The 27,936-nt window shown below is 40.8% G+C and overlaps 4 protein-coding genes across 4 annotated transcripts; all 4 read right to left on the bottom strand.

Annotated features, from left to right (window-relative positions):
• Nucleotides 1–36: 36 nt before the first annotated feature.
• Nucleotides 37–2,936, bottom strand: LOC115804946 (protocadherin gamma-A11-like). Its single transcript, XM_030765435.1, has 2 exons — nt 528–2,936; nt 37–42 (listed from the first exon to the last, which is right to left on the bottom strand). The coding sequence occupies exons 1-2, from the start codon at nt 2,934–2,936 to the stop codon at nt 37–39; spliced, it is 2,415 nt and encodes an 804-aa protein (XP_030621295.1).
• A 2,087-nt stretch (nt 2,937–5,023) lies between these two features.
• Nucleotides 5,024–8,216, bottom strand: LOC115804945 (protocadherin gamma-A11-like). The gene is made up of 2 exons (XM_030765434.1): nt 5,808–8,216; nt 5,024–5,059 (listed from the first exon to the last, which is right to left on the bottom strand). The coding sequence occupies exons 1-2, from the start codon at nt 8,214–8,216 to the stop codon at nt 5,024–5,026; spliced, it is 2,445 nt and encodes an 814-aa protein (XP_030621294.1).
• A 2,663-nt stretch (nt 8,217–10,879) lies between these two features.
• Nucleotides 10,880–13,303, bottom strand: LOC115804944 (protocadherin gamma-A11-like). Its single transcript, XM_030765432.1, has one exon. The coding sequence runs from the start codon at nt 13,301–13,303 to the stop codon at nt 10,880–10,882; it is 2,424 nt and encodes an 807-aa protein (XP_030621292.1).
• A 1,159-nt stretch (nt 13,304–14,462) lies between these two features.
• LOC115804943 (protocadherin beta-15-like) lies at nt 14,463–16,880 on the bottom strand. The gene has a single exon (XM_030765431.1). It carries the CDS (start codon nt 16,878–16,880, stop codon nt 14,463–14,465), a length of 2,418 nt encoding a protein of 805 aa, XP_030621291.1.
• Between the last annotated feature and the right edge of the window lie 11,056 nt (nt 16,881–27,936).

The raw sequence follows: 27,936 nt of genomic DNA, 5'->3' as shown, positions 1-27,936 counted from the left end.
GTATTCTTGAACTACACACAGCCAAACACAGTAAAGCTACGTCTTAAGAAAAAAAATACGTATTCAGAAAAACGAACAACACAATGTTTTTGACACTACTAAATAAATAAATAAGTAAGTGAGTAAGTGAGCAAAAAGAAAGAAAGCAAGCAAGAAAGAAAGAAAGAAAGAAAGAAAGAAAGAAAAAAAGAACGACGTTTAAATTAGAAACCCAGGCAGAACAGGATGTAGCCTACGTGACATTGTATACAATGAATAGGTTTTCGAGATCCCGAATTGCTTCTGACTATTAAGGAAGAGTACAGAATAGAATGTTCATTTTTAGCCACTAAACGACATAATAGAAAGATAGAAAGATATCTTGAGTGAAAATACCCGTATCAAAGATTTGAGCTGAATGTATGAGGTTTGCCTTTGGCTTGTGACTGACTGCCGATATTTTCCATGAAATAAAGGAATCCAAAGATACCAGTCAAAACAGATTGAAAGATGCATAAAAAAGACAAGAAAAACGGAACATCTGATACCTGAGATGAACCTCCAGAGTCATCATCGAACCCTTCGAGTACTTTACCAACAGATGATGTCGTCTTCAGACCCAGGTTAGCAGGTAAAGTGCCCTCGTTATACGATCTGACAAACTTGAAATCGCTGGTGCGTGAGCCAGTTGTAAGGTACGCATCATAATTGTAAGTACTGCGAAGAGTTCCGGCACCTTCAACCTCTGCGTAATTTGGAGGAAGGTATGCGCTGGGAATGGCCACTGCTCCATCAAACAACAGCCTTGGTTTTCTCCTGCGGTAAAACTTCACGGCCAGTATGATAATGATAAAAGTGAGAAACAGGGTGGAAACGGACACCAGCGAAATGATCAAATAGGTGGTAAGTTTCGTGCTCCTCTCGTTATAAGACATGTCTACCAGTTCTGGAACTTCAGCCAAGTTATCGGAGATCAATAAATGCAGTACGCACGTGGCAGAGAGGGAGGGATGCCCGTTATCTCTCACGGAGACAATAAGGTTTTGCTTCATGTTGTCAGATTCAGAAACGTCCCGCTGTGTCCTGATCTCACCGCTGTGGACACCGATAGTGAAAAGTCCAGGATCAGTTGCTTTCACGATGTGATAGGAAAGCCACGCGTTCTGCCCAGAATCTGCGTCCACCGCTATCACCTTGGACACCAGGGAGCCACCGTTGGCAGCTCGGGGCACCATCTCGGTCATCACAGAATTCGCCTCCGCTGTGGGGTATAGTATCTGAGGTGAGTTATCATTCTCATCTGTTACGAAGACGCTGAGGGTTACATTACTGCTAAGGGGAGGAGAACCGTTATCTCTGGCTGAGATGAGCACTTTCATACTTTTGAACTGTTCATAATCGAACGATCTCACAGCATGGATCACTCCGGTGTCTCCATTAATGGATACGAATGAGGATATAGGGTGACCGTTAACCTCTCCGGGTAAAAGAGTGTAAAACACAGTGCCGTTCTGTCTCCAGTCAGGATCTGTGGCGGTTACAGAGACGATAGAGGAACCTGGTTTATTATTTTCAGCCAACAGGGCTTTGTACGACTGCTCTTCAAACACAGGTGCATTGTCATTGACGTCAGCTACTGTTAACTGTATGTGTTTGGAAGAAGTCAAAGGTGGAGAGCCCTCGTCTGTCGCGGTGACTGTAATGTTATAATCGGACACTAACTCGCGATCTAATTCTGCTGTAGTCACTAAAGCATAGTAATTTTTGATTGATGCTACGAGTTTAAAAGGGACGTTTTGCTGTACGGAGCAGTGGACCCGTCGGTTGTTCCCAGAGTCTCTGTCCTGCACGTTAATGATGCCAACTTCTGTGCCAGGTAACGCGTTCTCTGGAATGGGACTAGTAAGAGATTTCACATTGATCGCGGGCGCATTGTCATTCACATCTGTTAATTCTATCACGACTTTGGAATCGGAGGAGAGACCAAACCCATCTTTTCCTTCTACACGCATCTCATATAACGACGATTCCTCAAAATCTAATGGTCCTACGACTTTGATTTCGCCAGTGTTCGCATCCAGGGAGAATAATTTTCTGGCTTTGTCTGTTATACGACTGAATTCGAAACTAACCTCTCCATTTGCCCCTTCGTCAGCATCTGTGGCACTCATTGTTATCACTACAGTATCCAAAGGGGAATTTTCGGGAAGACTGACTTTATAAACAGCTTGACTGAATACTGGGGCGTTATCGTTAGCATCCAGCACAGTCACATGTATAACAGCAGTACCTGATCTCTGTGGCGTCCCACCGTCAGTAGCAGTTAGAATCAACGTGACCTCTTGCTGTTGCTCACGATCAAGCTCTTTATCTAGTACTAGCTCAATGTTCTTTCCTCCATCACTGTTTGAGCTGAGTGCAAGTACAAAATGTTCGTTTCTTTGCAGAGTGTAGCTTTGTACTGCATTCTGCCCTATATCAGCGTCGTGAGCTTCGTTCACTCGAAATCGAGCGCCTTTGTCTGCAGACTCCTGTATTTCAAATTTAACTGCAGTTTTTGGAAAAACAGGAGCATTGTCGTTGATATCTAAAATCTGCAGAGAAATGCGATGTAACTCCAAAGGTCCCTCAAGTACAAATTCATATTTTAGATTACACGATAGCTTGTCGCCGCACAGTTCCTCTCTGTCAATCCTCTCTGCCACAGTCAGTTCTCCAGTGTTCAGATTAATTTTGCAATACCGCTTAATGTTATCTTCAGTATCAATGCGAGCCTTACGAAATGACAGTGTGTTCACATCGAGTCTGAGATCCTTGGCTATATTTCCAATCACAGATCCAATTTTCATCTCTTCCGGAAAGGAATAGCTGACGTCTCCATAAGATGTGTGCACCATCAGAATGAAGAGACAAAATCGGTATAATGTCTCTGCGAACTCAAATCCTTTGTGTCCCATGATAACATTCAGATTTAAACACCATAACACCAAAGGAAAGATCAAATGCACAATATCAGTAAAACCTAAAGAAAAAAGAAAGAACGATCAGACACAACCGACTGTAAACTGCTACAGAAACACTCGTCCTTACTGAATATGACTTCCCCAGGGGGCGAGGAGAGCCGTTCTTCAGATCTTCGCTGGTGAACAGCGACACTGTGAGTTCCAGCAAAAAACTGCGTTTCCATATTATGAAGACATTAAACTATGAGGGACAGTTCACAACTACCATATAGTAACGTATGCAAAGGATATGAGCACATGCTGAATAGGATATGAATTCAAAATCCAATAACAGTACAAGAGAAAGAAAGAGGAATAGATAGATAGATAGATTCCATATCCATAAACCATATCTGAGGTGAATTTATCCAGGCTAGTGTGGTATTCTGTACTAACTATCTGCCAGGTGAGAGCACGACAACACAAGTGCAGGAGTATATTTCTTAAATGAACACGTGAAATCAAACCATGAAGTGACTAAGGCCAAATTACCACAAAATGTATTAATTATAACCGAATACACGTTCTAGGCAGCAGTAAACTGTTATATATAGGCGACGGTTTACGGATTTCACCAATACTATGTCAAACCACCAACAAGGACTATTGTTATCAAATAAATCCACTAATGATTATTGACTAAAAGTTTCAAGATAATAAGAATGACAGCTGAACAATTTTGTGTCGTGCACAACGTTGTTGACAATTCAGAGATTTGGCAAAATAAATGAATAAATAAATTAATTAATTAATAATACCCGAGTAGAATCACCAGTCTCGTCAACAAGCCCCTAAATAACATTGTCAGGATGGAGTTTTCTTTAGACAGAGATCACCGGCAGTGTGTCGCTGATAAAAAGTGAAGGAAATTCACTGGAACCTTGTAACATCATTTGGTATCTCATATTAAATAATATCCATATTTTTTTTCTCGTATATGCATTTCACATTTACAATCCTCTTCAAAATCTAGAGGCCCCATTACTTTAATTTCACAGATCTTATGTCAGAGTGAGAACAGTTTTCTTGCTTTATTCGACAATATTCAAATGTCACATCTCCATTGTGTCCCGTGTTAGCCTCTGTGGCGCTCACTGTAACCACTGCAGTATCAAGAGGAAAATTTTTGTGCACACTGACTTCACAGACGGTCTGAATAAACACTGGGGAATTATGACTTGCATCCAGCACAGTCACGTGAATGGCTACAGAACTTGAAAAGTCAGTGGAGTCCCACCGTCACTGGCAGTGGGATTATTCTCGCTTCCCGCTGCTGTTCACAATATGACTCTTCACGTAACACTAATTCGCCGTATTTTCCTCCATGTCTGTTTATCTGCACAGCCAAAACAAAATGATCATTTATTTGTAAAGAGTAAGTCTGAATAGTATTTATTCCAATATCCGCATCATGGGGCTGATCAAGACAAAAATGAGCCTCTCCAGCAGTCGAAAAACGGACAAACTGACATTGGTATCTTGAACATGACGCAGAACACGAAAACGCTATAGTGGCGGCAACAGCCCTAATTCATACTAAAGTGAAGATGAACTTCTGTCGCCGCAGCGCTCCTCTCGACCCATTCTCCTAGCTACAGTCAAGTCCAAAGTTGGAAAAATGTCATTGGATACAATGATTTCCGTTACCTTCTATATCAGTGCGAGACTTACGATGTGACCACGAGTTGATATGGAGTCTGCGGTCTTTGACTATGTTTCCGATCACGGAGTCGCATTTCATCTCCTCTGGAAAAAGACTAACATAACCCCATCAACTTCGTTCGTCATGATAAGTATAAGACAAAGCTGAACATTTCTAGCTCTAAAAAATGTTTCTTTGCCATTATACTGTAACATAAAAAATGTCTGCATTGATCAGCGTAATTATGCAGTCTTTCTTGAAATGCCAGTTGAAGCCCAAAACATCAACAAACCTAAGGGACAACATATGGAGCTACAGACAGCTATATTCGCTGTAAGACTGGAAGGTGATGGTGGGTCATCAGCTTCAGTCTCAAAGCTCACAGTTACACAAAGCTTTGTTAACGAACAAGGGCACTAGGGGTTTCAAACTGCACCTGCATAAAACACGAGTATTGATCAGACGTCCTGCTGTGCAAAATCATTTTAAGTATCATTCTACGTAAGAAATACACAAAAGAGACCAAGCACTGTCTGAACTGAAATGCGCTGAAGAACGACCTAAGATGGCAGCATGTATTATACGCCTGGACTAAAACAATTCTACTTATTTGAGAAATTAAGAAAAAAAATGCGCTTAAAATTGCAGTACCATGGACAGGGATAGCAGATAACAATCCTAGAACAGCTCTATCAGTCTTCTTTCTTATAAATAAAACGAAATAACTTCGAACGCTATTTCAGAATTGTTTATATCCAAGAAAAAGCATTAATTGCTAAAGGTGCTAGGAGCCCTTACATTATGGAGCTAATTCAGTTGTGGGAGTGTGTATTTAAACATTTGACACATATCAGAAACATTAATAAAATCTGTGGGTCTTCTGATATTAATGAACTTCTTCCGTTGCATTATGCCGGGTTGCTGTTTTGGTCTAAGGAAAATCAGCATAATTTCAACACTCATTAGTGTGCTAACATTCCTCTCCGTCTTGTATCCCTTGCATTGAAGGGTCTTTTATTAAAAAAAAAAAAAGTTTAAACCCGTTTGGTTTAAACTTGCTGATTTTACAAACGCCCAGTGGTTTGTGAAATCAACTGCTACTGACTATATCAATATCTCAAGTGAATGAATGCGATATTTGCAAACGTGTTTGAAAACAACAGCAATTCATAAAAGAAATGTACCTGTGGTGAATCTTTGCCCCCATCATCAATTCCTTCAAGAACGTTATCGGCGGATAGAGTTTTTCCAGCACATAAAGGCAAGCCAGCAGGTAAAGTACCCTCGTTATAGGACCTGACAAACTTGAAATCGCTGGTGCGTGAGCCAGTCGTCAAGTACGCATCATAATTGTAAGTACTACGAAGAGTTCCGGCGCCTTCAGCCTCTGCGTAATTTGGAGGAAGATATGCGCTGGGAATGGCTACTGCTCCATCAAACAACAGCCTTGGTTTTCTCCTGCGGTAAAACTTCACGGCCAGTATGATAATGATAAAAGTGAGAAACAGGGTGGAAACGGACACCAGCGAAATGATCAAATAGGTGGTAAGTTTCGTGCTCCTCTCGTTATAAGACATGTCTACCAGTTCTGGAACTTCAGCCAAGTTATCGGAGATCAATAAATGCAGTACGCACGTGGCAGAGAGGGAGGGATGCCCGTTATCTCTCACGGAGACAATAAGGTTCTGCTTCATGTTGTCAGATTCAGAAACGTCCCGCTGTGTCCTGATCTCACCGCTGTGGACACCGATAGTGAAAAGTCCAGGATCAGTTGCTTTCACGATGTGATAGGAAAGCCACGCGTTCTGCCCAGAATCTGCGTCCACCGCTATCACCTTGGACACCAGGGAGCCACCGTTGGCAGCTCGGGGCACCATCTCGGTCATCACAGAATTCGCCTCCGCTGTGGGGTATAGTATCTGAGGTGAGTTATCATTCTCATCTGTTACGAAGACGCTGAGGGTTACATTACTGCTAAGGGGAGGAGAACCGTTATCTCTGGCTGAGATGAGCACTTTCATACTTTTGAACTGTTCATAATCGAACGATCTCACAGCATGGATCACTCCGGTGTCTCCATTAATGGATACGAATGAGGATATAGGGTGACCGTTAACCTCTCCGGGTAAAAGAGTGTAAAACACAGTGCCGTTCTGTCTCCAGTCAGGATCTGTGGCGGTTACAGAGACGATAGAGGAACCTGGTTTATTATTTTCAGCCAACAGGGCTTTGTACGACTGCTCTTCAAACACAGGTGCATTGTCATTGACGTCAGCTACTGTTAACTGTATGTGTTTGGAAGAAGTCAAAGGTGGAGAGCCCTCGTCTGTCGCGGTGACTGTAATGTTATAATCGGACACTAACTCGCGATCTAATTCTGCTGTAGTCACTAAAGCATAGTAATTTTTGATTGATGCTACGAGTTTAAAAGGGACGTTTTGCTGTACGGAGCAGTGGACCCGTCGGTTGTTCCCAGAGTCTCTGTCCTGCACGTTAATGATGCCAACTTCTGTGCCAGGTAACGCGTTCTCTGGAATGGGACTAGTAAGAGATTTCACATTGATCGCGGGCGCATTGTCATTCACATCTGTTAATTCTATCACGACTTTGGAATCGGAGGAGAGACCAAACCCATCTTTTCCTTCTACACGCATCTCATATAACGACGATTCCTCAAAATCTAATGGTCCTACGACTTTGATTTCGCCAGTGTTCGCATCCAGGGAGAATAATTTTCTGGCTTTGTCTGTTATACGACTGAATTCGAAACTAACCTCTCCATTTGCCCCTTCGTCAGCATCTGTGGCACTCATTGTTATCACTACAGTATCCAAAGGGGAATTTTCGGGAAGACTGACTTTATAAACAGCTTGACTGAATACTGGGGCGTTATCGTTAGCATCCAGCACAGTCACATGTATAACAGCAGTACCTGATCTCTGTGGCGTCCCACCGTCAGTAGCAGTTAGAATCAACGTGACCTCTTGCTGTTGCTCACGATCAAGCTCTTTATCTAGTACTAGCTCAATGTTCTTTCCTCCATCACTGTGTGAGCTGAGTGCAAGTACAAAATGCTCGTTTCTCTGCAAGGTGTAGCTTTGTACTGCATTCTGCCCTATATCAGCATCATGAGCTTCGTTCACTCGAAATCGAGCGCCTTTGTCTGCAGACTCCTGTATTTCAAATTTAACTGCAGTTTTTGGAAAAACAGGAGCATTGTCGTTGATATCTAAAATCTGCAGAGAAATGCGATGTAACTCCAAAGGTCCCTCAAGTACAAATTCATATTTTAGATTACACGATAGCTTGTCGCCGCACAGTTCCTCTCTGTCAATCCTCTCTGCCACAGTCAGTTCTCCAGTGTTCAGATTAATTTCGCAATATCGTTTACCTTCAGTATCAATGCGAGCCTTACGAAATGACAGTGTGTTCACATCGAGTCTGAGATCCTTGGCTATATTTCCAATCACAGATCCAATTTTCATCTCTTCCGGAAAGGAATAGCTGACGTCTCCATAAGATGTGTATACCATCAGAAGGAGGATACAAAATCCGAGTAACATCTCAGTCAACTCAAATTCTTTGCGAGCCATGATAAAATCTAAATTTGAAAACAGTAACCAGTTTCAAAACAAACGAAGCAATACAAATTATCAGCCAATTCCAAATACAGAAAAGACATATCCGACACAACCAAGTGTAAACTGCATCGCAAAACCTCGCCAGTATTTAACATGACCGCTCTAGTTGGCGAGGGGAGGCGTTCTTCAAATCTTCGCTGGTGAACAGCGACACTTTGAGTTATAGTGGGAAACTGCGTTCCCATACGACGAGAAAAATGGTCAGGCTCTTCTATGGTCAGGCTTTTCTATGTACGGAGTACATAGAAAAATTAACAGAAGGTGACTAAAATATAAACGCATTCCGCATTCCCTTGTATAGTTAAAACAAATTTAACAATAGAAAGAAACAAAGAAAGATAAGTATATCTCGTTATGAATTACACACACACACGTGTGTTCCCTTGAGTTGAGGAGTATATTATCTAAAATGAGTTCACACTCATCTGTTATGAAGATGCACGTGGATACATTACTGCTGAAGGCAATCGAATGACCCTCAATCAAGGAGCACTCCGGTCTTGTCATTAATGGATAAAAAAGAGGACACAGAGAGACCGTTAGCCTCTCTGGGTAAAATGCAGTGAAATATCGTTCTGTCTATAATCTGGGTCAATTGTAAATTGCCCATAATGAAGGGACAAGGTACCTTGTTTCTTTGTTTTCCATCACATGTGCACTGTGAAATGGCCGCTCAAAAACAGGCAGATTACTGCTTACATCAGGTAGCATACTGTACATATTTATGTGAAGACAAAGTTGAGAGCATTTGCCTGTATCCGTGATGGTAATGTTATAATCAGAAACTAGGAAGTCCAATTCTGCTGTAGTAACCTGACAACAGTATTTTTGAATGACGATACAACGTTAAAAGGAGCCTATTGTTAAAGGGAGTAACGGGACTTACAATTCTCTTCAGAATAAAGTGGCCCCATCAGTTTAATTCAACTGGTACAATTTAAATGTGAGAACAGTTTTCTTGCTTTATCGGATATGCGATTATATGCATTCGTCAGCACTCCGCATCACATATTCCGCGTCACATCTGCATTCGTGGCGCTAACTTTAACGACTACAATATGAAGAGGGGAGTTTTCGGGCATACTGATTGTATAGACGACCTGAGTAAACACTAAGGCATTATCATTGGCATCCATCACTGTGACATAAATGGCTACAAAACCTAAAAAAATCGGTGGAGTCCCACTGTCAGGAGCAGCGAGAATTACTCTGACTTCCCGCTGTTGTTCATGACCTGACTCTTTATTTTACATTAATTCTTCGTATTTTCCGTCCTCTGTCTTTGTCTGCACACTCAAAACGTGATGATTATTTCTTTGTAAAGAGTAGGGTCTGAGTAGTATTAAGTGCTATATCTGCATTGTGGACCTGATCCAGACGAGAATGAGCCCGACTGACGGCTGATTCTTGTATCTCTACGTCTAGTCGTTTGGAAAAAGCGGACGAACTATCACTGCTATCTTAAACATGACGCAGAATACGATGACGCTCTAGCTCCAGCACTAATTAATACTTAAGTGAACATGAACCTCTGTCGCCGCAAAGCTCATCTCGACCTTTTCTCCCAGCTACTGTCAATTCCAACGTTATCAATTTTAATTCCATATAGCGATTATGTTATAAATGAATGCGAGCCTTACGAGCTGAAACTCGTTCATATCGAGTCCGAGGTCTTTGACTATTTTTTCCAATCAAGGAACCGAGTTTCATTTCCGCTGGAAAAAGACTAGCTCACGACCCCGTCAACTGCATTCGTAATGATAAGTAAAATAAAAAGCCCGTACATCTGGAACACTAAAAATGTTTTCTTTGTCATTATACTGTAACAAAAAGTTCACAATCTGCGTTGATCAGTCTAATTACGCAATCTTTCTTAAGATATAAAATAAAGCCCAAAATACCACCAAGCCTAAGGACCTAAAGATAGTCATATTCGTCATGAGACTGGAAGCTCAGGGTGGTTTGTCAGCTCCAGTCTCAAAACTTACAGTGACTTAAGGCTTTCTTAGTCAACAGCGACACTAGGGGTTTCAAAGACAAACTGCGAATGCATAAACTTGAGTATTGATTAGTAGTTTTGCTGTGCACCATTAATAAGCAGTTTAATCATCTTCTTATATGGCGAATATACGAATACCTTTAATGTCATTGTACATCTACTACGAGATTCAGTAAGGTAAAAGCGATGTTTCCGCCGGGTTCACGCACGCAAAAAAAGTCCACACACTGTCTGAAGCACAGTTGAAATGAGCAGAAGAACGACTTAAGATGCCAACTGGTATAGCAAACATTGGGAAACGTATTCTGCTTCTTTGAGAAAATGTAAAAGGAAATAGAATAAATAAATAAATAAATAAATAAAGCACTTAAAGATTCAGCACCATGGATAGGTAAGGATACCACAATTCTGGTAACATATGGTAACATATGAACACTCGATAGAACGTGTGCAAACATCGCTTTCCACATCGTGCCCCTTGCATTATAGAGACATTTTCTAAAATAAATAAAAAATCTGAATAAATAAGAAAACAAATAAACGTATATATCTCAAGTGCAACAAAATACAACGCAATATTTGAAACCATGTTTGAAAGCAAAATTGACTCATGAAATTAAAATACCTGTAGTGAATCTTTGTTCCCATCATCAATTCCTTCAGGAACGTTATCGGCGGATAGAGTTTTTCCAGAACATAAAGGCAAGCCAGCAGGTAAAGTACCCTCGTTATAGGATCTGACAAACTTGAAATCGCTGGTGCGTGAGCCAGTTGTAAGGTACGCATCATAATTGTAAGTACCACGGAGAGTTCCGGCGCCTTCAACCTCTGCGTAATTTGGAGGAAGATATGCGCTGGGAATGGCTACTGCTCCATCAAACAACAGCCTTGGTTTTCTCCTGCGGTAAAACTTCACGGCCAGTATGATAATGATAAAAGTGAGAAACAGGGTGGAAACAGACACCAGCGAAATGATCAAATAGGTGGTGAGTTTCGTGCTCCTCTCGTTATAAGACATGTCTACCAGTTCTGGAACTTCAGCCAAGTTATCGGAGATCAATAAATGCAGTACGCACGTGGCAGAGAGGGAGGGATGCCCGTTGTCTCTCACAGAGACTATAAGGTTTTGCTTCATGTTGTCAGATTCAGAAACGTCCCGCTGTGTCCTGATCTCACCGCTGTGGACACCGATAGTGAAAAGTCCAGGATCAGTTGCTTTCACGATGTGATAGGAAAGCCATGCGTTCTGCCCAGAATCTGCGTCCACCGCTATCACCTTGGAGACCAGGGAGCCACCGTTCGCAGCTCGGGGCACCATCTCGGTCATCACAGAATTCGCCTCCGCTGTGGGGTATAGTATCTGAGGTGAGTTATCATTCTCATCTGTTACGAAGACGCTGAGGGTTACATTACTGCTAAGAGGAGGAGAACCGTTATCCCTGGCTGAGATGAGCACTTTCATATTTTTGAATTGTTCATAATCGAACGATCTCACAGCATGGATCACTCCGGTGTCTCCATTAATGGATACGAGTGAGGATATAGGGTGACCGTTAACCTCTCCGGGTAAAAGAGTGTAAAACACAGTGCCGTTCTGTCTCCAGTCAGGATCTGTGGCGGTTACAGAAACAATAGAGGAACCTGGTTTATTATTTTCAGCCAACAGGGCTTTGTACGACTGCTCTTCAAACACAGGTGCATTGTCATTGACGTCAGCTACTGTTAACTGTATGTGTTTGGAAGAAGTCAAAGGTGGAGAGCCCTCGTCTGTCGCAGTGATTGTAATGTTATAATCGGACACTAACTCGCGATCTAATTCTGTTGTAGTCACCAAGGAGTAGTAATTTTTCATCGCCGGTACGAGTTTAAAAGGGACGTTTTGCTGTACGGAGCAGCGGACCCGTTGATTATTCCCAGAGTCTGTGTCCTGTACGTTAATGATGCCAACTTCTGTGCCAGATAACGCGTTCTCTGGAATGGGACTAGTAAGAGATTTCACATTGATCGCGGGCGCATTGTCATTCACATCTGTTAATTCTATCACGACTTTGGAATCGGAGGAGAGACCAAACCCATCTTTTCCTTCTACACGCATCTCATATAACGACGATTCCTCAAAATCTAATGGTCCTACGACTTTGATTTCGCCAGTGTTCGCATCCAGAGAGAATAATTTTCTGGCTTTATCTGTTATACGGCTGAATTCGTAACTAACTTCTCCATTTGCCCCTTCGTCAGCATCTGTGGCATTCATTGTTGTCACTACAGTATCCAAAGGGGAATTTTCGGGAAGACTGACTTTATAAACAGCTTGACTGAATACTGGGGCGTTATCGTTAGCATCCAGCACAGTCACATGTATGACTACAGTACCTGATCTCGGTGGTGTCCCACCGTCAGTAGCAGTTAGAATTAATGTGACCTCTTGCTGTTGCTCACGATCAAGCTCTTTATCTAGTACTAGCTCAATGTTCTTTCCTCCATCACTGTGTGAGCTGAGTGCAAGTACAAAATGCTCGTTTCTTTGCAACGTGTAGCTTTGTACTGCATTCCGCCCCATATCAGCGTCGTGAGCTTCGTTCACTCGAAATCGGGCCCCTTTAACTACTGATTCCCGTATTTCAAATTTAACTGCAGTTTTGGGGAACATGGGAGCATTGTCGTTGATATCTAAAATTTGCAGAGAAATGCGATGTAACTCCAAAGGTCCCTCAAGTACAAATTCATATTTTAGATTACACGATAGCTTGTCGCCGCACAGTTCCTCTCTGTCAATCCTCTCTGCCACAGTCAGTTCTCCGGTACTACGATCAATGTTGCAAACCCGCCTGTTGTTTCCTTCAGTGTCAATGCGAGCCTTACGTGCTGTCAGTCTGTTTATGTCGAGGCCGATGTCCTTGGCTATATTTCCAATCACAGATCCAATTTTCATCTCCTCTGGAAATGAATAGCTCACGTTAGTATAAACGGAGCGCGCCATCAAAATGAGGAAACAAAAACTGCAAAAGATTGCAGCTGAACCTAATCCAACGTGTTTCATAATTAGAAATAAGGAAACCAACCAGCGAATGGGAAGAAAACGAATCAGTCCAGAAATAGAAAGATCTGAGAACAATGGACAGAGCGAATACAGGGTAACACAGAACCTGGTCGTCAGCTCTCAGTATGACAACTACAGTGGGTGGTCAGAAGCGTTTCTGAAAGCTTTGTTGGTGAACAGCGACACTGTGAGTTCCAGTGAGAAATTACTTATGAGTATCATGAGAACAGCCGTCAGAATAACTCGGTCTTTCACTATGTCAGGCCTCAAAGGTAAATAAATAAATAAAATAGCTAAACAAATTTTAACACACGCGCACAAGTGTGTGTCTATATATACATACATATACATATACATATACATACATACATACATACATACATACATATATATATATATATATATATATATACACACACACACACACACACACACACACACACACACACACACACACACACACACACATATATACATACATATACATACATATATATGTATGTATGTATGTATGTATGTATGTATGTATGTGTGTGTGTGTGTGTGTGTGTGTGTGTGTGTGTGTGTGTGTGTGTGTGTGTGTGCGCGCGCCTTTGTGTGTGGTACATAATCAGGCATCAGGTACATAAAACCATGAGTATACTGTATGCTAAAGTAAACTCAACGTTTGACCAGCAGATAGCTGTGTGCCACTCGTTAATCCTAATGTCCTTTCGTATTTGTTCATTAATAACTATCATTTTTCAGCGGAAAATCTGTCTACCGATGTAACAAGACGTGATTACTTTCATAAATGCTTCCATGAAAACCTGCCAAGTAATGAAAGCACAGAATAAGTCAATACTGAAAGGGACTCATACATCGTGCATCATCTGACAGATTTTTGGGTCGAAGTAAATGAGAGTATTCTTGGGCATTGTTCATTGGCCATTTCTTGGTCATATTAAGAACAAGAGAGGATTCTTAAGGTATTCTCTTTCTCTAATAAACAGGCATGGTTAAGGGATGCGCGTATTTAAATATTAGAGAGTCAAATAGAATAGAATAGACAATTTGAACAAAAATATTTTGAAATCTTTCAAGATCAGAACGAGGCGGATAAACAGTTTTAGCATAGTGCCATCTAAAAATAGCAAATTTCAAGTTCTAACTCTTAAAACTAAGAGTAATAGCCTACCTGAAATGAATCCGCAGACTCCCCACCAAGGTCCCCGAACACGTTACCAGCGGATAAAACTTTTTTCAAGTACGGTTCAGCAGGCAGCGTGCCATCCTTATATGACGTCACAAACTTGAAGTCACTGGTGCGCGAGCCGGTGGTTAGGTATGTGTCATAATTATAAGCACTGTGGAGAGTCCCACCATCCATCTCTGCGTAATTTGGAGGGAGATATGAGCTGGGAATGGCAACGGCACCATCAAACATAAGTGTAGGATTTCTCCTGCGGCAAAACCTCACGGCCAGAATGACGATGATGAAAGTAAGGAAGAAGGTGGAAACTGACACCAGCGCAATGATCAGATATGTGGTAACCCTGGAGCTGTGTTTGTCATAAGATATGTCTTTCAGTTCTGGAACCTCAGCCAAGTTGTCTGCAATCAGTAAATACATGGTACATGTCGCAGTCAGAGAGGGCTGTCCGTTATCCCTAACGGAGACAACAAGGTTGTGTCTCATGTTATCGGATTCAGAAATATCCCGCTGGGTTCTGATCTCTCCACTGTGGACACCAATAGTGAAAAGTCCTGCATCAGATGCTTTAACAATGTGATAGGAGAGCCATGCGTTCTGTCCAGAGTCTGCATCCACGGCTACGACTTTGGAGACCACAGAGCCCCCGTGTGCTGCTCTGGGCACCATCTCAGTCATGTAGGAGTTTGCTTCCAGTGAGGGGTATAATATCTGGGGGGAGTTATCGTTCTCATCTATTATGAAGACGGTCACGGTCGCGTTACTGCTAAGGGGAGGAGAGCCACTATCCCTGGCTAAAATCAGCACTTGAAAACTTTTGAACTGCTCATAATCAAATGACCTCACGGCATGGATAACTCCAGTGTCGCCATTAATAGATATAAAAGAGGATACGGGCTGTCCATTAACCTCTCCCGGTGACAGAGAGTAAAACACAGTGCCGTTTTGTCTCCAGTCCGGATCTGTGGCTATCACAGAACAAAGAGAGGAACCTAGTTTATTATTTTCAGTCACGCGAGAACTATAAGACTGTTTCTCAAATGCAGGCGGATTATCGTTTATATCGGCTATTGATAACTGTATATGTTTGGACGAAGACAAAGGTGGAAACCCTTCGTCAGTGGCAGTGATTGTAATGTTGTAATCAGACACTACCTCACGGTCTAATTCTGCTGTAGTCACCAAAGAATAGTAATTTTTGATGGACGGTACGAGTTTAAAAGGAACATTTTGCTGAACATAGCAGCGGACACGTCCGTTGTTCCCAGAGTCTCGATCCTGCATAGTTATGATGCCTACCTCTTTACCAGGCAAGGCATCCTCAGATACTGGACTGTTCAGAGATTTCACATCTATCACAGGGGCGTTATCATTAACATCTGTGATCTCGATAATTAGAGTTGCGTAAGATGTCAATCCTGCTCCATCCTTCGCTTGGATACGAAGTTCGTATGTAGATTCATATTCAAAATCAACTGGACCAGTTACTCTAACTTCTCCGGTTTGACAATCAAGAGAGAATATTTTCATTTTTTCCTCAGATATATTACCAAATTCATATGTTACTTCGCCATTTGCGCCGTCATCAGCGTCGGTAGCGCTCACTTTAACCACTACAGCACCTAAGGGAGAGTTTTCGGGTAGTCTGACTTCATAGAGTGCCTGAGTAAATATTGGGGCATTGTCATTAGCATCCTGCACAGTGATGTGTATGGCTACAGTACCTGATCTCTGTGGGGTCCCGCCGTCTGCAGCAGTGAGAATTAACGTCACCTTCTGCTGCTGTTCACGATCAAGCTCTTTATCTAACACTAACTCGGCGTATTTCGCTCCAAACGCATTCGATTGAACTATCAAGACAAAATGTCCATTCTCCTTCAGTGCATAGTGTTGAATCGAATTTTGTCCAACATCTGCATCGGTGGCCTCATCTAAGGGGAATTTAGTACCTTTCGCTGCATTCTCCCCGATCTCAAGTTTAATAATATCCTTCTTAAATTGAGGTGAATTGTCATTTATGTCCTCAACCAGGAGGTTCAGCCGATGAAGTTCCAACGGGTTTTCCATTACTAACTCACATTTTACTACACATAAAGCCTTCTTCCCACAAAGTCCCTCTCTGTCCATTCTTTCAGCTATAGTCAGCTCTCCAGTAGTAAGGTTTATGTCGCAATAACATTTATCGTTTCCCTCGGTATCAATACGAGCCTTACGAACTGATAGACTGCTCACATCAAGTCCGAGATCTCTGGCTATATTTCCAATCACAGATCCGCGTTTCATCTCCTCTGGGAAAGAATAGTTCACATCTCCATTAGCCGTGTGTACCACCAGAGAGCAGAAGCCAAGCGTAAGAACGCTAAGGGAGTATGTAGCGATGTCCATTTTCATTTTCAGTACGTTTAATTGCCGTCACTGGGAAGAAATCCAGTGCAAGCGAACACCAAAAAAGATGAAGAAAATCTCAGAAAATCTTATTTCACCCAGTCGAAATAAGACGTTAGTATATCAAAACATCATTCACAGCGGATAGCTTATTGAAGCGTAGCATTATACAATCTGTGCTGTGATTAATGATATACAGTGGGTGGAGAGATTCGTCGACCCGAACTGAGATGGTAAACAGCGACACCATGAGAACATATTAGACATGGCAGGTTTCAGTTTGTTGCAATTTATGAACACATATATACTATGTGGAATGTTTAAAAGAGTTGGTATATAAAAGCGGTATCAAAATGAGTAGTCTTTGATACAATACAAATCCATGCCTAGCCTATATGGATGTAAACATTACAAAGAAGCGGAAATAATGACATTGCCAATTCCACCATTACTAAATATTGAGGTGAATATCAATACATTTCTAAATATCTGATCAATTCAATGAGGATTCATATTTAAAGCTGTCATTGAGAAAAGACCAAATGATAGGACCTACACAAAGACCATCTAAAATTGCAAATTATGAGTCAGTACTATTCTTAAAAAATGAGAATAATGACTAAATGGAATCATCATACTTCTCACTACAGCTCAAGCACATTTCCAACTAACTGACCTTTTTTTAAGGGCTGGGTCTGGAGGCAGCAATCTCTAACATTAGGATTTAAGAAATCTTAAGTGTGTGAGCCAATGATCAGGTAAACACAGCATTTGTACATCTTGCAAAGAGTCCTGACTCCCTAAGCAGGGCATAATTCAATGGAATTATGCTGGGAATTAAGATAAGTGCTGGAAATGTCAATGGTTTCATCATACAACAGTCTGAGCTTTCTTCTGCCTCAAAACTTCACGACCCAGATGGCGACAATGATTATGAAGAGGAATGTGCAATGAGAAGACATCAGCACAATGAGTTTGGAGCTGTTCTCGTGACAAGACACATTTGTCTTTTTAGGAAGTTAAGCCAGATTTTCAGAGATCAGCTAATACACTGCAGACTACATTCCTTGCATATCTTTCATGGAAACATTAGGGTGTCATTAGGCATTGTTCCTCTGGGCCTAATGTCTCTGCTCTGAACACCGATGGTCCGCAACAGGAGAGCCACCTCTCCTCTCTGAAATAAGCCTCAACAGGTATGGCGTGTGTACCATCTCAGTGATGAATGAGTTTCTTTCAGGTGAGGGATATAACACCTGAGGGATTATCATTCTCATCCATTATTGAGATGTTCTTAGTTGTGCTACGTGTTACAATTCTGTCTCTAGTCGTGGTCTCTCAAGATTATCGAATACAATGGGAGAAAAAGCTATGTTTTTCTCTGTGACATGTGCAGTATTGAATGGCTGTGCAAAACACTAAGTCGTCTTTCACGTCGGTTACAGATAGCTGGAACATATTGGGAAAGAAGAGTAACAGGAACCGAGGACACCACCCTAACCTTGAACCGAATTTATCCCAGTATCCAGCTCACGTCGCTGGTCCTGGGAATCTCGTCACTCTGACAACCAGTTCAAGAGTCTCCATTTCAGTAGCTCTCCTGAATTTTGGAGTTACGTTAACATCCTTTATTTTCAGTGTTAAGCGGTAGTGATCAAAGGACCTTCCAGGGGAAAGAAAATCGAAATGGAGAGGGTGTGAGGGTTTTTAGAGAGCCTCCCTGGCTGTTTGTTAACTGTTATCTGTTAACTGTTAACGTTAACTGTTGTTAATGGTTACCTCTCCAGTTTTCATGTCTATGTCACAATTACCATTTACTCCCTCTCTGATCGAGGTTTCTGAGCAAAAAGGTTTTTCATATCCATTCCTAGATCATTTGTGAGTTTTCCAGCTACAGACTGACTAAGCACAAAAGTTGAAATGTACAACACGGAAAACAAAGCACATTGCTATCAAGTCAGATGACACAAATCCTACTTTTATTCCATAATTATTGATGCTAAAGAAAATATAGATGACATAGGACAAGGAAAATTTCCTTCTTGTCCATGGTCCTCTATCCTGAAACAAACATCCATATAGCACTGAATATTTTTTAACAAGGAAAAACAATCAGTGTTATACGGCTGGTTAGCCCCATCAGAAAGACCCATCAGTGCCGTGATGAGGCTTCCTTACCATGACGGACGTCCGTAATTGAGGTGCTTTTAAAGTTGATAAAGACCAACACGTTGTATCCAGGATGTAAACTGCATACCAATCTCAAATGAAGAAAAATTTTCAGACTTGCGACTGAAAGAAATGAAACGCGCTCTGGTCTGCTTTACGCACCATTACATTAAATGGCTAGCGTCCAGCGATGTACCATATTACTACTGTACTCGGTACATATCAGTGCCCACTTGAAACAAACATATATTACTGTGTCTAATCACATCCGACAATATTAACTTCCATCTCTTCCCTTCCAGAGAAACCATTTTAACCCTGATTATAATACGGTATGAGAATACAATATCAGTTTTTCTTTCGCACCTAGTTTAGTGGAAATATTTGTTTCTCACCCTTCGTAACATAATGGCCGTTTCGACAGATGCAACCTGCAGTACAATTATAAGTGGGGTTTTTAACTGTTAAAAAAACATACATATTTTGTTGTTTACATTTTGAAATCAGGAAAGTATATCAAAAAGCGTTCGAGGGCTGATCAAACGAAAATGACTTCATATTCAGTCTCAGAGACCCATAGTAAAATACGTACCACGGTTTGTAAGAACAAATAAAACTGTATCAAAATATTAATAGAAAGAATGTTATCTTTCCCACGTGAGATTTAATCCAGGTCCCAGCATGAGCATCAAGTTTAGCCGGAGAAAATAGCGAAGAGAGTACCACTTTTTTTTTTACCAAAAGACATTACTTTAAATAACATAATATATAATAACATAATATAATGTAAAAATGTGTTGGGGAAAGACGCTGTTGAAGTTATTAATACATTAAGCCTACTATTAATATGTGGGTCTGCATTTCCCTTGCAGCTGGGATTAAGAACAGTCAGTACCATGGACAGCGACTCGGAGTAAGCAAATGTAAGGCGAGCAACAACTGACGTTAGTGTCAACGTTAATTATGGAGTCAATTTCACACTTTGAGTGCTGTCCCATAATATGCCACCGAACCACTGCAACACTCAGCATCTCATAAAATATTGACCTGAAACTTTTATAACCACCCATTTATGGTGGTAACTTGTTTTAAACGTTATTATACAATCGTGTATCATTTTCGACTCTGCATTATAATTAGTTTTAGTGAGATCCGACATTCGATAGTGGGACAGAGAGGGAGAGAGAGAGAGAGAGAGAGAGAGAAGGCAGGGGGAGGGAGATCCGCTCATGCAGCACAGCGGCGCTCAGTGCGTCGGATAAGAACTGCAAGTATATTCTTCTAAACCACGTAATCTAGGACTGCCAGTATGATTACTTGCAGAAAAGAAAGAAAGAAAGAAAGAAAGAAAGAAAGAAAGAAAGAAAGAAAAGAAATGGTTGAAAACCATGTATCCTACCTGTAGGTTGAGTGGTCACGTCTGCTGTCCTTTCCCATTTGGCCCAATAGTGGTCCCTGTTATGACATAGACTTTTACAACACATAAAAACTCATTAGACTCAGCTGGTGTAAAAATGGCAGCACAAAGGAGATAAACAGACAGACAGATAGATAGATAGATAGAGAGAGAGAGAGAGAGAGAGAGAGAGAGAGAGAGAGAGAGAGAGAGAGAGAGAGAGAGAGAGAGAGGTTTTACATGGCTATGATTATGTCTCTGAAGAGTAAAAAAGTGTAATTGACAGAAAAGATTTGAATGGCACAATGAGACATTTTAATGTTGTTTACCACTGTCAAGCCACACAAGCAAATGATAGCACACATACTTTTCACATAAGATCAGTAGATGTAATGCTAAAACAAAACAGCTCTTATCATGAGCTTTAATAATATCTTTTTTTCAGTTTATGGAGGACTGCAGTTCATAGCTTGTAGATGTTCTTATATGATATTTGAGCAATAAACAATATGATCATTCTTGTCTCATTTGTTCATGATTTTTAGAACTGAGGATATTATAATTTTATCTGCTTGCCTCTGAATTTCTTAACAGTGCCCTGTACAGAGGAATTGTTGACAGCACATTTGAAAACCCAGTCAAATGATGACAGTTCTGAATGGCAAAGTGAATAAAGAACAAACAGGAGAGAGAGAAAGAGAGAGAGAGAGAGCGAACAAGAGAGAGAGAGAGAGAGAGAGAGAGAGACAGAGAGAGAGAGAGAGAGAGAGCGAGAGAGAGAGAGAGAGAGAGAGAGACAGAGATCCATGCCTAGGTGAGGTATACAGAATGAGAGTAAACTGTACTAACAATGACTTTGTACATCTTTCAATATCTGTGTTACTGAGAGGGCTAAAAGACTAACTTTCTGTTATTTTCCCCCTCAATCCGTTCCTACCTCACTCAATTTATACACTCTTATCTCAACCAAAGGATACTGTGTTGACATGCACATTTAAATTGTTTTTAGGCTGACTTTCTCTGAGAATGAGAATATCAGAGTATCAAAGTGTGAGAGTAAGTATTCTAAGTGCTTGTTTACTTCTCCTATGCTCTCATTCGGGCAGACAAACAGTTGCTGTTTGTGGGCTGATTTATGGCAGCCATTAAATTTGCTGTTGCTGCAGCTTTCAGAGATCTGACCTGCCTGTATGCAGTCTCAGCAAGTGTTTCTGCTAAGTCATTGAAGCAATGTGTTTCTGCTGAGTCACAGAAGATGAAGAGCAGAACCATGCTGTATAAACTCAGTAGTGTTCTATGCAAAAATAAATAAATAATATATATATGTGTGTGTGTGTGTGTGTGTACGTGCGTGTGTGTGTGTGTGTGCATAATGTATATAAATAACATTTCTGGAGTCACTGGAGAGTGACACAGCATTCATTGATTGGACAAATATTCAACAAATCTTAAGAATGCAACTGCATCACTCTGTATAAAACATGGTCTGTGTGAGATTTTAAGGTGTGTCACTAACAACAGCATCCCTTAACATGTAACTGGTGAAAAGCAAGGATGAGAAGGTCTGACACAAAAGAGTGACATCACCCGGAAAGTCAAGTGTCGCAATGTTATCAAACATCCTTCATTAGTGGCAAATGCATTAAGAAAAGAAAGAAAGAAAGAAAGAAAGAAAGAAAGAAAGAAAGAAAGAAAGACTCACAGCTCCCTTAGGCTAAAGGACGATCCTGGGACTATGACTCGTAACTGCCGCTAAACTGCCAATGCCCCCGAGTCAGAGGGTCTATTAGTGGGGACCCGTCATTATGACCCACCGAACATTGCAAGTAAAATTTACTTTTGTTTCGTTTTACTTTATTTTTTCATTTCATTTTATTTTTAAATACAAGTGCTTTATTTAAATACAATTGTTTCTTGTCAGTAAACATACGCTATAAACGTGAAATGTATAAATGACATATTCTAATGCGTAGCCTTTTTACGACCAATTTTACACGATTTTGTTATGGCAGTACTTTGGGCACCTGCACTAAACTATTCATAAACTTCTAAATACAGCGTTTGAGTTATGGTTCCGTCGACTGATAAAACAACAGAGAAAGGTTATTGCACACACTGACGTACGACTCCATTTATTTGATATTAATAGATATCAGAATGTAGCCTACATGAAATTTCAACCGTCAAAGTACAGCAATCCAGTTCAGTCAAATATGACACGCCGCATTCAGTTCTGCTGAGTCAAGCGACTAATTAGGTGAGTGCCACAGGATCTATGCAATTTAGGGATTAAAACTAGTTTATGATTATATATTTTGTTCGCCATATGACGTTGTTATTCTCTACATAGCTTTTTTCTACCTTCAACTTTTGGCCGATTTCCATCACTAGCGTGGAGTTGTCTGTCTTGCGATTATCGGTTTTTGTTTATGCATTGCTTGGGATACCATAGACTCCTCGGCTTAGGTGGTGTCAGTGTTTTTGTTTGTCTGAAATTATGTGTAGCGGTGCACACCTGTACACACGTGCCCCACTCATGACTGAGTCCTGAAGCCGGGCTTGGAACTGCTCTTAATCTACAATAACCAATGTGATTTATTTATTCTATAGACTAACAGTAACCGCAACTCCACACCCACCAAGACTGCGTTTTAAGACGTGGATGTGTCTTGTCTGATTAGTCTTATTCCCTCCCACAGCTTTTGTTCTTATAAATCACATGAATTATTAAAAAAATGACATTTCGGAACACGCTAAGGCATTGACAACAACACGACACAGGGTATCTATCTCACCCAACTCCGATGTGAACCAAGCACAGGCAAGTTTCAAGGAAAACTTAAGACTAAGATGGACAAACAGCAAAAAATACCCCTAAAATATGTTGGCTGAGATATTCGGCTGACCATTTTGAGAGAAAAGTGATACGTGAGTTTCGAGTTTTTCCACTTGTTTATATCTAATTTGACCCAAAATGGCTGAAAACCATAAAGGTAGAGGGCTTTTTTATCTTATCTTCTATTTTTTCCAACCCAAATGCACTGAATTCATCGAAGTCATCACGTGTAGACTAGTGTAATCATAACATATCACCATTACCTTCCACAGAATCCTTCCTTTCACTGTCGACCATGAGTTTTCCTGTAAGATGCAACGTGCGCAATGTGTTATGGGTAAAGTAGTTCATGGTAGGGTGAAGGCTGAGGGAGATGAGTCCTCTTTGTGATGGTTGTCTATTTACGCCTCAGTATTGTAAATGAACCAACTCTGCATGAGGATGCAGGTTTATGCCTTTTTTTTTTTAAATTATTTTTATTACTGTCTTCAAGATGACATGGCACATCTATCAGTGTCTGCTGTTAACATTAGATTATTAATATAATAACATTATATTCTGAATATATTTTAAAACTTTAATGTTTTGATTACATTGTGATTCATTCTGAACAAAGCTTCGGCAAACTACACCTTCTTCTTTAATCTCCATGAGACAGCGTTATGTTGGTTAAAATACGAAGAAAAAGATGAGGGGAAATGGACAAAGGGAAAAAAAAAAAACAGCAATACATCAAATCTCCATTCTGTTGCTTCCAACTGTGGCAGGGGCTGTACAAGGAGGAGAAGCCTGATAACAATGCCATGATTTCACGGCTCCTGTGTCTGTCAGACTGTCTGCTACTTTGTTATCTCTTTGTCATTTTGTTTGAGTGTTGGTCCTATTTTGCTGTCTGCCTGCATCCCCAGTAAGACTTTATTTGCTGTGCCACGTTGCCTAACTGTGTTCAGTATCTGGGTCAGCTCTGTACCGCATAACAGAAAAGACGCTGCTGGCTAATATACAGCTCATTTACGTTGTTTGTTCACACATTTGTTTGTTTGTTTGCCAAACAGAGAACTGTGAATTATAATGTATCTAAAATACAAACGAGGCATGACCCTTACTAAGTGCCCCGGGGTGTGGCGTAATGGCTCCTGTGGAGGCTGCTCAGTTTTCTGATGCAAAGAAATAAGTACAAGAGAAAGAAAGAGAAAGCAAGAAAGAGAAAACTTTAGTTGTGTGTGTGTCTGTGGATGTGTGTGTGTGTGTGTGTGTGTGTGAGAGAGAGAGAGAGAGAGAGAGAGAGAAGGAAATTTGACCTCATAAATGTGTCATGTATGAAACTGTCAGCCCGTTCTCACCTTTCATCTTTACTCCTATTCATTGAGCTAACCTGGGAGCCTGTTTCCATGGAGACCTGCCCCCCCAGTAACCATAGAAACAGCCTATTGGATTAGAAAGAAGAGATAGAGTAGACAGAAGTGTTTTTTAATCAGAATTATCATATGAACCCTTGAACCCTCTCCTCATCTGTCAGCCTGTGTCTTTCTCTTCATCTCTCTCTCTCTCTCTCTCTCTTTCTTTGAGATTAAGTTGGGAAAAAGTGAGAAAGTGAGGAAAAAGAGACAGGTAAGTATTTGAAGCAGCTGAAACATCGAACCTAATCTGTCTGTATTTATGTTATCCATGAGTAATAATTATCTCATTAAACTGAAAGGAGCTCAGACAACACAACATATTCACACTACTCAGCTAGACCCTCATTACCACAGATTATCAAACATTCAGTTCACACTCATCTGTATGCAACATTAGCATCTAGGGCTGCTTAGATGATTATGATTTTAGGGTAAAGGTTATGATTCAGGAAATCATCAACATGCTCAAGAAATGTTATAAATGGTAATTACTATTATGATCATAATTCAGGACTGAAAACACTTACAGAGAAGCTGGACGTAGTAAAGCTGTGTGTGTGTGTGTGTCTGTGTAAAACATCATCTTAATCTATCAGAGAGAAATCCTCAGAGACCATTCCTAATTTTTAAAAAGGAAATTATAGTTCCCGCCTTGTAATCTTTATGTCATCTGACCCTCTTCTTTTTATTCATATTTATGTATAACATACGTAAATATGTGTATATATGTATTCCTCTTACTCCAAATAGTAAAATTTGAGCATCAGAGGAAGGCTCAGAATTTCATATTTTCAGAATGTTCCAGCATTTGCAACTGATTATCTCATAACGCAAAAAAGCCAATGTTATTGATGTTAATGTTATGAGTCCTTGAGAAAGAAAACGATGCATATGGATAATAAAGGAATGCCAACAGCTATACATTAGTGCTCCCTCATAATTTTGCAAAAGACTGTAATTATGTGTGTTTAAAAGCAAAAGTACTTTTGACATACATGCAGATATTGCTTTTAATATGGTTTATATGATTTGGAAATAAATGTGTCATTTGAGACTTGTATACAATGTGACGAGAGGAAAAAAGAAAAGAAACTGCACACGAGAGCTCCAGATTGGTTTGTTAGCCAAGTGGAATACAACTAGGAGAGGCATTGGGAGGGAGAGGTGAAATGAGGGTGAGCGTGACAAACTCTCAGTTTCTCTCCCTTTCCTTCTCTCTGACTGATGTGTTTGGATATGTGCCCTTCCACTCAGTTCATAGCTGCACCATCTCCACTATCTCTTGATTGCTACAGGAAACAATTCTGGCTTTTGTGTGTGTGTATGTGTGTGTGTGTGTGTGTGTGTGTGTGTGTGTGTGTGTGTGTTTTACGTATGAGTTATTAAATTATTATACTCCTTCAATTAAGCATCATCCACATATGACCATAATTATTACCATAATTCTGTTGTTTCCATAAAGTGTGAATGTATACATCCCTGCCACATGTAAACCTATGCATGACAAAGACTCATGGCACAACATAGATCACATTATTATGAAAGAAAACTTTATTCATTTTTTTGTGATTTATAAACAAAACACATTACCACTGTATCCATTGAAATGAAATAAAAAAGAGAGAAAGAGAGATAAATGGATTCACTATTTCACCGTCACACTTCATGAGCAGGTGTATAAAAGAAGGTTTTACAACAGATGAGCCCTGTCCATCGGGACAAATCGGCACCATCGACTGATCACTACCAGACACTGAGAAAGAATGACAGCATGAAACGCTCACTAGATACAAGCATACACTACATATACCGTATTTTACATCAGAAATATTTTTTTAAGCATTTTCCTTTTTTTTTATTCTTCAAAGGGTTGATACCTCAGCATAAGAGTTGCCATACAGAATAATTCAGATACAATATTACCGTGTTATCATTATGTCAAAGCCAGACACAAACGTGATTTTTTTTTTTTAGTCATCAAAAAACAAACAAAAAGAAAGTGGGAAAAAAAACAAGAGCTCAAGGGCATCACACTATAGCATTTACAAATACCTAGAAGGTTAGTTAACATCATAGAGGTCCACTGTGCGTGAGAGTGGAATAATGCAGAGAGAGGCTTGGCAGAGACGGTACATATACTGATCTCCTGTGCAAGTAATGAATGAAAAAAGAACAAAAAAAGTAAAATCATAGCCATCTATATCTATATTCATATATATATATATTTCTCTATATAGTATGTGATTTTTCTGGTTAGGTCATGCAGCAGCCGCTGAGTGTTATGGCATTTGTCTGAGCCATGGGTTTTGGGGGAGTGGCCACAGAGTAGTAGATAGGCAGGGGAGGGAACCAGTAGCAGCAGAACATAACCATGGTTGCTGCACTTTTACAGTACAAGTGGGCGGGGCTATGAGCAAGGGGTGGGGATACTGTAACATTCCATTCTTTACTGCTCTGAGTCAAACAGTAATGATCTTTAAAGCAACCTATGTTGTTCAAATCATGACACACCCTCAGCATGCTCCAGATGCTTGTTGGCAAACTAACAGGATTCCAGATTAATTTATCCTCCAAGTAAATGTCTCCCCACCCACCTTTTCAGATTGGCTCTACCAAAATCTGTAATTTGGTGACTGCATTGCCCCTGCCACCCTGCCACCTCACCTCCCTTTCCTCTCCTCCTGATGAACATAAAGACTGACAGACCAACTGACTGTTCACTGGATACAAGATGATAGCAATGGTCACTGGTCAAAACAACTGGACAGCTGACGGAACTGAGGGGATGGCTAACGCCCTCTATGGGGTTTTAAACAGGCATAGTCTGCATTACTCCATGCTGCAAAGAGCACACCACAATGACAAGAACAAGCCTACCCAACATTCGGAGGGAGCAGATACTGTCCAGGACCAAAGAGAGAGAAAGAGAGAGAGAGAGTGACAGAGACAGAGAGAGAGAGAGAGAGAGAGAGAGAGAGAGAGAGAGAGAGAGAGAGAGAGAGAGAGAGAGAGAGAGCAGAACAAATGCTCTAAAGATCACTTAAAGCTTAAAAACGGCTTAGGAGAAGAGAAAACACCCCAAGGCTAAAGCTAACCCGGAAAACATACAATTGTTCTTGGATGGAGTGATGTAGGGTGTAGAAGTCCAATGTACCAAAGAAATGGCACTCCCCGCTTCATACCGGTGGGAGAGCAGAGACATACACCCCACAATCACAGACAGATCCATAAAGCAGGCACAAAACCAGGGTCAAA

This window comes from Chanos chanos, chromosome 2 (assembly GCF_902362185.1).
Source record: "Chanos chanos chromosome 2, fChaCha1.1, whole genome shotgun sequence".
Lineage (NCBI taxonomy): Eukaryota > Metazoa > Chordata > Actinopteri > Gonorynchiformes > Chanidae > Chanos > Chanos chanos.
The sequence above is the reverse complement of the archived record's forward strand: the minus strand, read 5'-3'. Positions and strand labels throughout refer to the sequence as shown.